Source organism: Rhamphochromis sp. 'chilingali' (genome assembly GCF_963969265.1).
Source record: "Rhamphochromis sp. 'chilingali' genome assembly, chromosome: 2".
Lineage (NCBI taxonomy): Eukaryota > Metazoa > Chordata > Actinopteri > Cichliformes > Cichlidae > Rhamphochromis > Rhamphochromis sp. 'chilingali'.
In genome coordinates this window covers 21,451,438-21,466,110 of record NC_137930.1, presented here as the reverse complement: position 1 = coordinate 21,466,110, position 14,673 = coordinate 21,451,438, and the positions used below count along the sequence as shown (strand labels likewise).

The 14,673-nt window shown below is 39.7% G+C and overlaps 1 protein-coding gene across 2 annotated transcripts; it reads right to left on the bottom strand.

Annotated features, from left to right (window-relative positions):
- Nucleotides 1-7,791: 7,791 nt before the first annotated feature.
- Nucleotides 7,792-13,556, bottom strand: ak1 (adenylate kinase 1). Of its 2 annotated transcripts, XM_080864742.1 has the most exons (7): nt 13,428-13,556; nt 10,197-10,231; nt 9,543-9,578; nt 9,273-9,436; nt 8,964-9,080; nt 8,682-8,873; nt 7,792-8,581 (listed from the first exon to the last, which is right to left on the bottom strand). In XM_080864742.1, the coding sequence occupies exons 2-7, from the start codon at nt 10,201-10,203 to the stop codon at nt 8,516-8,518; spliced, it is 582 nt and encodes a 193-aa protein (XP_080720868.1). In that variant the 5' UTR covers nt 10,204-10,231; nt 13,428-13,556; the 3' UTR covers nt 7,792-8,515. The 2 variants fall into 2 exon arrangements, with proteins under 2 accessions (XP_080720868.1, XP_080720869.1); XM_080864743.1 differs by lacking the exons at nt 10,197-10,231; nt 13,428-13,556 and adding an exon at nt 9,680-9,755.
- Between the last annotated feature and the right edge of the window lie 1,117 nt (nt 13,557-14,673).

The window sequence follows — 14,673 nt, the reverse complement described above, 5'->3', positions numbered from 1 at the left end:
TCTGGGCGGAGCGAATTTACTTCAGCAGCCCTCCCAGTCTAATAAGCACTCCCACCGTCATACTATTGTCATTCCGTGGAGTTTTTGAGTAATAAGACTTTACTATTGAAACCAACTGTGACAACGCACGGGGCGAAATTATTGTATTTAAAACGTATCTAGTGCTGGGCATGCTTAGATAAGAAAGGAAAACATGCCTTATACATGTGTTGATGAATGATGATCATATTGTTGAAAGAAAAGAAAAACTCCTATGACACATAGTAGCTGTACTTTCCAAAAATGGGCTTGGACTTTCAGGAGAAGGATGAATAACATAGGCCAAGTTTTATAGCAAAGGATATGAACCTTCTGGAATCAGCTCCACAAGCCTTAGCTGTTTTATCTGGCACAAACAACGATCATCTACACTCACCTGCCAGTTAAAGCAAACATCTAGTCTAACAAACACATGGCAACAACCCAGCCCAGTTAAGTGTGCCCAGTGTGGTCAAGTTAACCCGCTGGAGTTCCAAGTGAGTGTCAGACTGGGGAAGAAAGAGGATTTAAGAGACTGTGAATATGGCAATACCTGTCTGAGAACTTTAGATGTACAACCATCTCAGCTTTACAGAAAAATGTCTGATGAAGAGAAAATATCTAGTTGCCTGGACAAAAATCCCTTGTTTTTGCCAGAGGTCAGAGGAGAGAAGCTAGCCTTCGTCGAGCTGATAGGAAGGCAATAACACCTTAAATAAGCACTCACTACAACTAAAGTGTGTAGAAGATTGTCTCTTAGTCAACACAGTACGTTAAACCTTGAAGCGGATGGGCAACAGCAAGAGAAGAACATGATTCCAAGGCTCATATGGGCCCAACAAAACAGAACTGTGTAGAAGAAAGTCATTGCCTGGTCCGATGAAAAACAAAATCTAATACAGCATTTTTGGATTACTGTGGGAGATTCACATTATGGATGTGCAGCCATTAAATCTGCAGCAACTCTGTGATGTTGTCATGTAAATATAGAGCAAAATCTCAGAGTAATCATTCCAACACTTTGCAGAATCATTAGCACGGAGAATTAAGACAGTTCTTAATGTAAAAGTGGGCCCAGCCCAATATTAGCAAACTGTACCTAATGGAGTGTCTGGTGAGTGTATATTAGAAGCATCCACTGATTCTGGTCACCAGTGCGTTGTTAGACCTTTTCTTAATATATTAGGTTTGTTGTGATGAAAAGCAAGATTGATCAGGCTCAGCGGTGTCATGAAAACCAGTGCAACAAAAGCATTTACCGTAATTACAAAACTGCTGCTGCGAGCAAATTTACTGAGCTGTGACTTAAGCAGAATACTAGTGCCTGCAGTCAGTGGTGAAACAGATTAAAGCAGTATTCCCAGAGATACGGCTAGATGTCTTTCTGTTCCACACTTGTCCAAATCAGAATCAGAATACTTTATTAATCCCGAAGGAAATGTGATGTGTTTGGAGAAGACCAAATGGCACATATGCCACACAACAGAGCACAGGTGTTACCAAATATATATCAACAAGAAGGTGTTTCAACAATTACTGTCACATTTGGTTTCTCATCTTTCAGTGAGACAAGAAGGTCCAGATGTCCGCTCATCTTATGCACATATATACAAAGTCCAAGCTGCCCAGAGCTGACGGCACACTAAATTGTTGCTCATTTTGAGTTATGCACGTTCATTTCTATTTCCAGTCACACGCCTATTCATGTACAGTGTTGTCCCCAGACCGACACAGAATTGTGTAATATGGAAGTAAGTTTTTGTATGCCTCGGGGAAGCATAATCGGTGTCATTACAGTGCTATTATGGAAATTACACACCTATTATCAGGTAAAGGTCAGTGCTGTGTTTAATGGTCTATACTTAGGAAACCGATGCATAATTTAAAGATATTAGCAGGTCCATTTTAGTTAAAATTATTTACCAGGTGTCACTAAAGGTGCTTTTCCTATGTACACCATTTTCTACTAATATCCCCACAATGCAGTAAATGCCAATAATTACCATATCGCACAAAGGTCATGCATTTTATGACTCCCGTTTGTGGTGGTGATGGTGTAAAGTAGCACATGGACACTATAGATTATTTAAAGTGTATTAAGATGGGATTGTTTTGGACTAGGATCCAAGAAGTCAGACACTAAGTTTGACAGCTATATAGTAAGCAAGGTCAGTGTCACCTGCAAGCAGTTACAACAAGACAGTTGTCAAGTTTCAGTATACAGAATACATTTTCACCAATGAGGGGGAAAATGCAATCTGTTGTCAGTTGAGTGCCTTTTATATCTAACAGTTAGGAGCAAATTCACAAGTGAAGTGCTACAGGGGAGGATGGCACAAGGAGACAGAAGTAAAAGACCAAAACATTTTAAAAAGGAGAGAAACCATATTCACAATTTAACAGAAAAATGGTATTTATGTATTAATTTGAAGTTCATCACTGGGCCACACCAGCTTCCCTCTGCTCCCTTCAGCAAAGCAGAGACTTAAGTGATACTTATAATCTCATTTAAATCATGATTTATTCACTAAATTTGTTCCCACACCACATTTTGTCACATTTTACATTAACTAATATGCAATTTTTTTTCATGGCTGGCTTTTCAATGCCAGCAAAGTGGATATGAGACATCATTAAAGTTATTCTTACATTCATAACCTGCAAATACGAAGATTGAGCAATGCAGAATTGAGACTAAAAAATACGGCTCAAAAACTCAAGGAAACATTTAAAAAATGTTCATTTTTTTTAATTGTACATACATAAATTAATTACTTATTTAACATTTCAAAAATATTTTGTTATTTGCAATTATGTGTAGGAACACCTTGTAATTTTTTTTTAATAAAAACAAAATAGTGTGACATTTTTACGAGCTGCTTACTTTAAAAACCAAAACTGGGGGGAAAAAAGTTTGATTTTTCTTTGAACTGTGTTTATATTTGGCTACATCAGCCTCACAAAGAAAGAGTGAGAGTTCTGAAGAGTAGACACAACATCCTTTTTGCACTGAACAGACTCGGAGGAGTCATCATCGTATCAAATCAACAATGCAACAAAAGCGTTCACAGTAATCACAAAAGTCCAGTAGCAAACACTTGCACAAGTGTTTTGTGGCTTTCTTTCATTTTCTCTCTCCCTAATGATTTACATGTGCAATATAGGAATGTAAAAGAAATACTTAACTGCCTAAGTCACTCTGAACTTACCTCCGTGTACACAGTTTAGTGGACACGTTTAATGAAGGCAGCACATGTCTCTAAGTCTGGTTAGTATTTTGTGTATGGACTCTGTAAAATGACCACATTCCTTCAGGCGGAATGAACAAAGAAGTGCACATGGGATGTGACACGAAACAGAGACGACTGCGTGCTACTTGTGTCCATTGATGCTCAAACAACTGCAGTGCTCTCGTACTGAGGCGTATATCACACTTTGCATTTGCTTCAGGTATTTAAGTCCCTCTGAAGCTAAAGGACAGTAGCCCTCTGCTTCAATGGCATTCCTTTTTTATTGGAGCCAGCCCCCAACTCTCCACCCCCACCCATGCGTCCTTTTTCAATAACAGGAAACAATCGGCCGTCGTCTTTCATCACAAGTTGACGTTGGTTCCCGCACGGTGCCACTGGGTCTCTGTGGTGGTGCCAGCCAGCCCGTGCTATGCAGTCCACAGAAAAGTAGAAGGAGAATGAGGACTATGAGCCAGCTTACTTATTTCCTTATCGTACTCCGAGGGGGGATCTGACACATGGCCTTCCACTGGTAATTTCACAGACTGATACCAGATGAACAGAAGTCTGTCCGTTTTACAAAGCAATTGAACCTACACCCACAATCCCCTATGCTGTTTAATTGGCAAGACCTTCATTATAGAAAAGTCCCATTTGCAAAATCATATCTCACCTTTAAAAGTAATCCAAGGCTTTTGTTAGAGTGCGTTTATCTTTGAGTTAAATGAGAGGCCCTGGTAACAGTCTGTGACAGTCTGAAAGCAGGCAGGTTATTTTCTAAGCAAGTTGACCCCCCCCTCCTCCTCCTCCTCCTCCAACCCCCCCCCCCCCCCCCCCCCCCCCCCCCAAAAAAAAAAAAACAACCTCTGTATACATAAGTTACTGGTAGCTGGAATGACTCCCATGAGATCATGAGATACCCGATGTCTGGAATAAACAAAGCCCAACAAGCCTTTCCTTAGAATTTCTAGCTGACGTTAGATTCTGCTGTGCAAATAAGTGAACGCAGTTATACATCATGTGCACCTTTTTTTCAGATCGTCCTTTCTGCCTTGGCTGAAATCTCACACATGGACTGTTTCATTTGAAACTTGCCTTTTAACCAGGTTTTAAAGCAAATTAATTTGTGCATGCAAGGCCATTCACTTACTGTTTAAAAAACCTCCACAGGGGGGCACTGAAGAAAAAAAATCAAATCCTACATAGGCTATGAAGAAATAAGTGCTCAGATCTTCCCTGCTTGTTGTTCGTTGTGCAGGTGTTGGACTTGGAACATTGCATAAAATCTATTAGTGAAAAAAGAGTGTAAAGATGTGCAAATCATTTTTGACTTAGTAGTGAATTAGACTTCCAAGCAATGGAAGGTGAGGGAGGAAAAATGTTGTTGAGTTCAAAAAGGAGTGAAGAACTAAGTAAAACTACAAAGAAGGTATTTGGTGTATCCTCTGGACGGAAGAAAGAAGGCAATGACACATGGTGGTGGAAAGAGGGAGTACAGGCAAGTATTTGAAGGAAGAGGCTGGCAAAGAAAAAGGGGAAGAAGTAGTAAAGGAGTACTTAAAGTCTAGTTGTATATTAAAGAGAGAGGTGGCAAAGCCCTATAGGACTTGCATCAATTGGCTAGGCAGAGAGTGTGTGCTGGAAAGGATGTGCAGCAAGTTAGGGCAATTAAGGACAGAGACGCAAATGTACTAATGTGTGAAGAGAGTGTGATGAGAAGGTGGATGGAGTCATTTAAGGAGCTAAAGAATGAAAAGAAAAGGGAGAGAAGAGGACAGAAGGAGGACAGTGAAACTTTAGATGAAAATGGTAAATGTTAAATGGCCTGTATTTGTATAGCGCTTTACTTAGTCCCTAAGGACCCCAAAGCGCTTTACACTACATTCAGTCATCCACCCATTCACACACACATTCACACACTGGTGATGGAAAGCTACATTGTAGCCACAGCTGCCCTGGGGCGCACTGACAGAGGCGAGATGACCCCTAAAAGGAAGCCAAAACAAGACTAAATCAATTAAACATCTACTGATCAAACTTGCAAATGTATCATCTGTAATATGTTACTTTGAATTTTATATTAACAACACTCCCTATGCCGCTTTGATAAAGCTGCGATATGGAAAACACTGGAAAACCTGTCTTTCACTCATAATTACAGAAAGAGTTTACCACTCAGTGACAGGCTATGTGAGCAAATACTTGAACAATTTAAAAATGATGCTTTTCAACATATAAATGCAAAGAATTTGGGGGTTATTTTCTATTCATACTGCATAGTAGGTGATGTATCTTCATACTGTAAATAACACATATCATTAAATAATCCAGAGAATCTAAAGCAGCCTTTAACTGCAAGGGGCAACACCAGAAAAAGAAAATGCACATCACAACACTAAAAACCACTGACAGTGAACATTCATCATCAGTTCAGCAAATGCAGCTCATGCAATAAAAAAAAAATATACAAAAATGCCACAACTTTCATTGAGCCCGAGCTCATTAAAGATAGTCTCAGTCAAAGTGAAGAACTGTCTCTTGGTCCAACCAATCCAAGTAATGTACACCAAGCCTGTGGTTTGAGGAGGCAAGAGAATTTCCAGCTTGTTAAGAGCTGAACCTACACCCACATTAAATATGTGTGTGTGTGTGTGTGTGTGTGTGTGTGTGTGTGTGTGTGTGTGTGTGTGTGTGTGTGTGTGTGTGTGTGTGTGTGTGTGTGTGTGTGTGTGTGTGTTTTAAAATAAATATGAAGTCATGTCAGCTTGGATGTCACCCGGATTAACAAGGTCCAGATGTTGAGGAATCAGGATGCCCTGATGAGAAGTGGGCTACTGGAACAAGAAGGCATCAGTGGGCAAGAGATGAAATTTTTATATATGAATGTTTTTGAAGAATCATGTGCAGAGAATGCCAAACTATAATCTGCACACTCATCAGAATTCTTCCATAGCAAAAGAGTCTAGGTGCAAATGTGGCCTGTCTGCAATGCAGGCCTGCTACCTTTTTAAAATATTTGCCACAATAGCAAATGAAAAATGTAATGAATGGTCTCTTCTTTTATACATTAATTTTTTACACAACATCACACGGTGTTGTGTAAAAAAAAAAAGTCTGGAGCCAATCTTAATTTTGTTATATTCTTGCTTTCAAAGAGCTAGATATATAATTCTTGAAGTGTAACAACAAGATGATTCCCCAAATCCTATTAACTTAAGATTTGGCATATCTGCTGTGCAGTAGTCCTTAAAAAATCTTAAGGACACTGATGATCGACATCCAAAAGTCATGCCCTTAAAGGCCTGGGCCTTTAGCTGATCCATCTACTGTTTACCAAAGCCTCAAATCATCATCCATAAATTAAAGGTCAGGAGAGAGATACGGTGAGTGTCAACAACCCTCTGCAGAATGCGGTGGAGGCTTTATCGTGGGTTTCTGGTTGCATTCCAGCCAGTAGTTTAGTTGATCTTGTTAAAATTGATGGAAATATGAACGCATAAAAGTGCCATCAGAGTTTGAGCCCCTGTGTAATACAATCTGATTGTCAAAAATTTCAATTTTCATCATACCAATGATAGCGAACACTCAGAAACAGCTCAGACTTTAACATTATTGAAGCAGTGTGGGATCAACAAAAGTAAGCCAACATCCAAAGAAGAGCTTTGAATGCCCTTCAAGAAGCCCAGACTACTTAAATAAACCAAAAGCACCAAATAACAGAGCAAGAAATAAAGGGGGACTCAAAACATTTGCTCTGTATTGTATATATTTTTTAGTAAATCAGAATAGGTTAGCTTGGTTGCAGATCCCAAACTTGCAGGGCTGTAGGTAAGTAGACACGCACACACACTTAGGGTTGCTATCACCCCCGTCTCCCTCTCACCTCTCTCCCCCATTCAGAGACATGCGCCTCTGTCTTTCTTTCTCTGCTGTACGTGATAAATTCCACTGCGACCTCTGGTCATTCCCTTTGTTTTCTACCTTTATTAAGTAAGACCAGCATTCCTAGCATTCAGGCCGCATCCTCAATGGCTTCATGAAAGCGCATAGAGACGCCGTCTCCTGATTGACTTTCCAATGGACACATCCTGTGCACCTTTCAGAGGTTGTTTTCCTCTTCCTTGTCCCTGCAGCACACGGTCATGATCAGAGCTCTCCTTTGAGAGTAGTCCGGATACCTGCCGCAGTGTTTGCTTGGCCAGCTGGAAATGTGTGTTTGTGTGTGCGAGAGAGAGGAAGATGAGAGGCAAGTGAAGACCAGGTGGTCACCAAGGTCTTAAGGGAAAACTTTATAACAGGAGAGGACTGGCTCACAGCTTTCTGCATCCTGTTGTGTCTACAAGCTTCAGCAACACCACCATTTCCCCTTTTGAACTCGTAAGCCTGGTCAAAGTCCCCTTTTTAGGTGCGCTTGTTGTTGTCCAGGATTCCTCACAATATGACTTTTATATTGTTTTATACACTGTAAAGAAGACAGTATGTTTTTTAAGTATTACTACAGACTGCAGGGCAATGGTAACACAATCACCAGTAATAACTCAAATTGTTTTTTATTATAGGCTATTTTAATCTTTCATTTTTACATATACCACATTATAGAAATACATGTAACATGTGTATATCTTAATGAAAAAATAGAAAAGAAATTGAACATTTTTGTGCTTTAAATGTAACGGTAAATAGATTAACAGAAATGACCGTGTGAAGTTAAAAGCGGTCAGCAACTGTAATTTAAAAGCTCCATCAACGAACATGAAAATGAAGTTCCACCAGTTTGTCCACAGTGATCTCTGCAGTTATTTAATGGCACAATGTATAAAGAAGTCATTAACTCTTGGTTCTAATACGGCAGCACTTAAGAGGAGAAAAAAGGGGGAGTGTAAAGTGCGTGTTTGACCAAGTGTAGGCCTTAAAGGTTAGAAGGTGGTTAATATTTCTTGTATACAGCACCTCTGAGTTGTAGACAGGCCTGCATCCATATCTGTAAATGTTAAGTATAGAATGGAAACAAGACTTATACGTTGTACATATAGAGATATTTTTTAAAGTTGCTTCACACAGAATCATTTCTGTGTAACTTTAAAACTTTAGGTTCTTATTGCTGGATTAGGATTAAAGTTAAGACATCTTTGAGACTGATGGCCAAATGAGTTGAAAGTGTATTGTTTCTCTTTTGATTTGGCTTTTTTTGTTTGTTTTTTTAGTTTGTTTTTTTGAAATTTGAAAATAAACAATCAGACACAGGCCCATCTAGTTATGCTGCTTTACTACAGAGCATCAATAGCCTTGGAGACTTGGCCGAAGACATCATCCACTGGCAGCTCTGAGTCAACCTGGGCAAAATAAGATGACAATGGATGCGTTAGAATATATGTTGACGTTTCACGTGAGATTCAAATGTTGTTTTTCCGCTGTCGCAGCAGTCGCACACACCTTCCTGACAATACCACGGCTCTCATAAAAGGCAATCACTGGCTCGGTTGCTTTGTAATACAGGTCCAGGCGCTTCTTGATGGTCTCCTCGTTGTCATCAGAGCGGCCGCTGGTCTCACCGCGTTTCAAAAGCCTCTTGGCCATAGTCTCTGCTTTTGCGTCGACGTACAGCAGCAAGCAGGGTTTGCCGATCTGGGATCAAAGACAGTTTGTTCATTTAAGCTTCCGTCTTTCTTTCTTTTTTTTTTAAATCATTGCTGCAAAGATGAATTAAGCCCATACCTTCTTCTCAAACTCCTCCCCCTGCTTCACCTCACGGGGATAGCCATCAATAAGGAAACCCTTGGAGACATCAGCCTTGGCAATCATGGCTTCCTTAATCATGTCTAAGACTGTGTCCTGCAGGTAGCCCCAAAACATTATGATCAATCTTCACTATGATATGGCACTGACAAAAAAAGCTGTCTTAGAAGAGCTGACACTTGTATTTTGTCTTTTCATTTAGTATTGGACAAAAAAAACATGAAACCTTTTGTTTTCTTTTAAATTATGCATACCCACAATTATTTCAGTTATAGTGCCCTCTCTTACCAAAGGTACCAGCTCTCCCTTCTGCATGATGGCCTGGAGATGCTTGCCCCTCTCAGAGCCAGAAGCCACCTCAGCACGGAGCAGATCCCCAGATGACAGGTGAGTGTAGCCGTACTTTGCCACTATCTTCTCACACTGGGTGCCCTTTCCAGAGCCAGGCCCACCTTTAAAAGAAGATTAAACAAAAAAAAAAACAGTCATGTGGCATGAAGGCAAATAAAAGCTAAATGCGCTACTGCTAAAGTGCTAAGAGCGGCTCAGGGTACTTACCCACAACAAAAATGATCTTGGCATCTTTGAGCTTGTCTGAAATGAGCAGGCACAGACAAAGTTATACATGCGTGAATCGGGAGGTTTTTCTTGACAGCAAAAGTTCAAATCACAAGGAAAACGTTTTTGTAACAAACCGTCTGGATAGTCGGATGTGGAGGAAAGACGCGCACATGATGAAGAAGAAAACACGTCCATTTTTAACTGCTGCAACAGGCTGTTTAGACTGAGCTTGTTTATGTCTAGCTTAGTGCTATTGCTTAAGTAGTGTTGGCATGGCAACTGTTGTTATCCCTTGTTTTGTTGCCAAGTGTTCCCAGGCACTTATAACAAAGTCTGAATTGCAAATCTAGCCAATAAGGCCATTTCCATTTGTTCTTAATCATATTCTGCGATCGTGTCTGGGTTTTTCATTAAATGCAATATCACGACAAAGAATCCGAGCGCAATATTTTTAAAATGTACATATTAAAACCTTCCCTGTGTTATCCAAACTGTCCAAAAGAGGGCAGTAGAGTCCATGGAAACGCAACCGTCTGTCTGCTTTCCTTTACTCCATTAGATTAATAATAAACACACAAATGAACACGTTCCACCTCATTATCATCAATAAAGAGACATTTATAATAATACTTGAACAGGTGTATTAATTACCTGCCATTGTGTTATGTCTGAGTGTTTTCGGTCAACTAAAAGAGAGAAAAGGACACAGAAAAGTGAATATATTCACAGAAGATACATACAGCAAGCAAGGTCAAGCAAGGCATAGATTTATAGGTAGCCCTTTAATGTATAAATCAATAACTTTGGATTATGTATGCATGATCACCTTAATTACTGTGCCAGATTTAGGCTATAATCACCATAACAGGGTCGTTTTCACCTCTACATATTCTTTAAGCAATACAGGACAGTTTTGTGTGCTCAAAAGATCAAATTGCTCTATTTAAAATAGTGTTTTTGTTTCATTTCATTTCATTTTAGAATAATTCCCAGCATAAAATTGAAAATAATTTTGATATTTCAGTATTTATAATTAAAAGTTTAACAAAATTCATATGAAATCTTTAAGGAATTGACACAAAAGCAGAGAAAATTTTGGAGTAGATGTCATAACAATTTTATATTTTACACAATATTCCAACTTTTGGGGGGAAATTGGTTTTGGTAAAGCTGGCAATATTACTATTCCTGGTAAAGTCACAACAGTTTGTTTGTGTGTGTGTTTTGTATAGTATAATGTAGGAAAAGCCAGTTTTCTGGTGTGTCATTGAGAGTACATTGTACTGAGCACGACTGAGCAGACACAACAGCACACAGCATGCTGTTAATGGCAACCCTGCTTTTCTTTCCTATAGTGTTAAAGCTGGTATGAGCATATTTTGATTCACAAAACCTTTGGCGTAATAAAATACCTTTTAGTGTTGTATTAATAGACCTGGGCATATCTAAAAAAGACAATAGCCAGTTTGTTTCCTGTTTACACGTCCATTTTAGCTGACTCAAAGACAGAAGTCTGAAGAATGAGGAAGAAGGCTGGGTTGCTGGCATAAATAGGCACGTTCAAGTAGCTGCATGTCCGTCTGAACATACAGTTGAAAAACAAAATACTTTAAAGCAGTGCCAGTCAAAAATATGCCCACACACTCTGTCAAAGTTGTCATGTATTGTTTCCTAAATTAAGCTGCTGTGCACTGAGGTGAGTTTTTGCACTACTTGTGTGCCTTTGGAGTTATGCATACAGCACTTTTTGGCTATTGTGCTTGTTACTATGTTACACACATGAAACAAATTGGCTAGCTATAGTCTTAAAGTAACTTTAGAAGCTGCTTGTATGTCAAATTAAATGTGTGTCAAAAGGCAAGAGAGTACTTCTCAGGTTACTTGGTGCCTCCAAGTGCCTTGGCATTGGCACTAAAAAGGAAAGGACACACTGTACACCAGAAAAAAAACATTATATGGTGACAAATATCTTCATAGGTGCAGTGTTGGACATTTTGAGTGTAATCGTGGACCGTGTATTTAAATGAACAACTAAAAAACAGTATTTTAGGATTTATTATTTAATAGGAGTTAAATATTCCTCAAGGATCTCCAGGAACTGTTTTACTGTGGCAAGATTTTATTAGAATGCATTAAAAGAACCACACCTCGAGGAGTAGCATTAAATTAATTGAAACAAACCTGACCTGGTGACATTGCAGCAGTTTGCATTTTATCTAGCCCTTGCAATTCAAATAGTACAGTTTGCATAGTGCCAGGTTGCAAAATACGCTTGCAGAACAGTGCGATATGAGTCATTTTATGGCTAAACTGCCAGACAGAAAAAGCAAGATATACATTAAAGTATACTTAATCTGAAGGAAACTTGTACATTCCTAAACCTAGTGTGTGCTTCTTGGTTTGCATTAAAAGTTTGTCAGCTTGTTCTCTGATTCTCACTTGTACTACGCCTCAGTGCTCCCTGCCGTTGCTTCTCAGGTGTCCAGTTGTATGTCAGCAGCCATTAACCCTGTGGTCTGGGTAAATGTCACTCGGAGGCTGACATCTGAGTCAGCACAGAACCTGTTTTGGGAGTCTCTGTGTGGCCTATTATGGTGCCACCTTCTGTGTCCTGACACGTCATATGTGTACTAACTCCTGATTGCACAACTCCTAGGTGTGGGCATGGCATTTAACACTGTCTGCAATTATGGAAGGGAAACTACATACTACATTTCCTCGGGAGAGTCTTAACAGAGACTTGGTGTCTAAATTGTCCCTTATATAATCCTGCAATATGAAAATTCAATTCAGTCCAATCAAGTGCTGAAATTATTTAGAGAACCTGATATAGTAGTGGTGGTCTATTCATATATGCAGTTTAGATTTTTTTAATTCTATCTTTACAGATCCTACAATCACCATTACATCCATCCTAAGGAAGATGGGACAGTCCATCTTGCCTGCACCACCCTCATGTCTAATTACCGTTTTTAAACATGCGGCCCTGCTAAAAAAAGACTCAAGCCGATGTGCAGCTGTTAAAGGTTATCTGTCAAGCATTCCTAAAAAGCCCATGGAGATGAAGCTCTGACTGACCGCCCCTGAAAGCAAAACACAGAAAGCGATGATCTAACAGCACATTCTCCCTGTAAATCGTTTGGTTACCAGGGTGCTCTGCGGTTTTAATTGAGAGCGCTGTCCCTTTAAGGGAAATCAGGGGACCCTTTGACGTCAGTGCGGTGGGAGATATTCCGTGTTGTTTGTGGAAGGATGGAGCATGAGACATTCAATTGTTTGCTGTGGGTGTTATTAATGTGTCTGTGCTCCAAATTGCACGTAGAAAACAGGAATCAATAGCACTCAGCCCTCATCAGCTGCTAATGATCCTCGCGGGCTCTGAAAGCTTTGCAGCGGACTTTAATGGCTACGCAGGGTTGCATGAAAATGCCCTTTTAAATGGCTGCAGGTTCAGGAGAATGTTGACACGGTATCAAAGTAGAAGAAACCAGAGAAGGAAAAGTCAAAGCAAAACAAGCAAATACAATCAGTGCTAATTATAGTTTTGGGGATAATTATGATGTAATGCCTTAAGTAACATCACTGTGAATGACAGACGAGCCCTGCATGCCTTTACACTGCAAAGAAATCCATGATTGGCTCCTTTGGCACATAAAGAAAAAAAGAAATGTCAACCATTTTAAAGTGTGACTAAACGGTCCCATGACAGTTCCCATAAGAACCTCTGCCTCTGTCATTCCCACTCTCCATCCCGTCAAACAGCCCTGCCCACTTTGTCTCTCCGATATTCCTCTATTTGTCTCCCTCTCTGACAAACCCAGCCCTGTTCAGAGGCGTTTCCTGCCTGTTTTCCTCTATAGAGCCTTTGTCCTCTGTACTGACCTCTCTTTCGCGTTGTGGCTTTAGATCTCAGCGCAAGGGGCTGCTGTCCCTGGATCCCCGTGTGCGTGTGACTGCACAGTTCCTGCTGCACGCCAGCCCTCCCTCTCCGCTTCTATGCCTTTTTATAGTTCGCCTGAGCCTGCTCAAGTTTGCATTGCATTCTGGGTAGGAGGGAGGAAAGAAGGGATGATGGACAGGAGGAAGTGGGGAAAGCGGAGTGGCATGGTCTGACAGCTGCACATCAACACACCCCCTTAGTAAATTAAAATCTTGTGGTCAGTGTGTCTTTGCAAGTTTGGGGGATATCTGATGAGAAGAAGAGGACATGTGACATGCAAAAATGCTCAGTGTTTGAGGAAGTTTGATTAAGTGATATGTAACCATTAAAAAACACAGATGCATTATAATGGTGCTTTTTAACCGAATATTGAATCTAATTATTATATAATAGAATTGCAGTGCTTTGTAATTACACTATGCAGATTAAAACAGCTGTAATTACACCGCAGGTTTATCCGATGTGATGCAGGGAGTGGTGTAAATGCAAATAAGAAACTTTATGTTTGTTATATTTAATTCTTCACATTCCTACCCAGTCTTAGTTGAGCAACCATATTTGAGTGGGCCAACAGAGTCCGATTAGCTTTTTGTGAAATGTTCCACAAAAGATTACAGCTTGAGAAATCCAATCCATTCAAATGATTGCAAGGTTCATACAGCACAGAGGTGTACGTGTAAGCAAAGAGGAACTAATGCATGCAAGCTTTTTTTTAAAAACAAGTCCAAACTAAACATCTCAAACATTTTATTAAAAGCATGAGGGGACATATTCATGCCCTTAAAAGGAACATAAATACAAAATATCTTTATATATACAAATTATGGCAAAGACAAATCGAAGCGTACCGTGTAGTGTCTAAAAAAATGTTAATTCACAAAAAACATGAAGAGAATTTTTTTAATCTTAGCTCCCAATGTGTTGTTTATCAAAGAGAGATGGACCAAACATAAAGCACTGTGGTACATGATCCATCCTGATTCACAATTCAGTATGTTTAAGGTTCATGTAAGCACTGAGGTACTACTTTTGATTAAAAAAAATTAAAAATAAAGCAAGCCACTGGGTAAGGTCAAATATGTTCGGTGCCATGATGCAGTCACTTTGTACAATAAATATTTTCAAGCCTTTAGCGAAAAAACCAAGAAAAGTTTGTAAGAAACAGGAAAGTGCACCAGGCCGTACCTG

Bases quoted from the DNA above. Each gene is read 5' to 3' on its own strand.
- ak1 (XM_080864743.1), bottom strand. From the start codon at position 9,740: ATGGACGTGTTTTCTTCTTCATCATGTGCGCGTCTTTCCTCCACATCC. The intron at 9,579-9,679 runs GTTTGTTACAAA...TGCTCATTTCAG, and splicing joins CACATCCGACTATCCAGACG to ACAAGCTCAAAGATGCCAAG. The intron at 8,874-8,963 runs GTATGGGCTTAA...CTTTGATCCCAG, and splicing joins GGGAGGAGTTTGAGAAGAAG to ATCGGCAAACCCTGCTTGCT.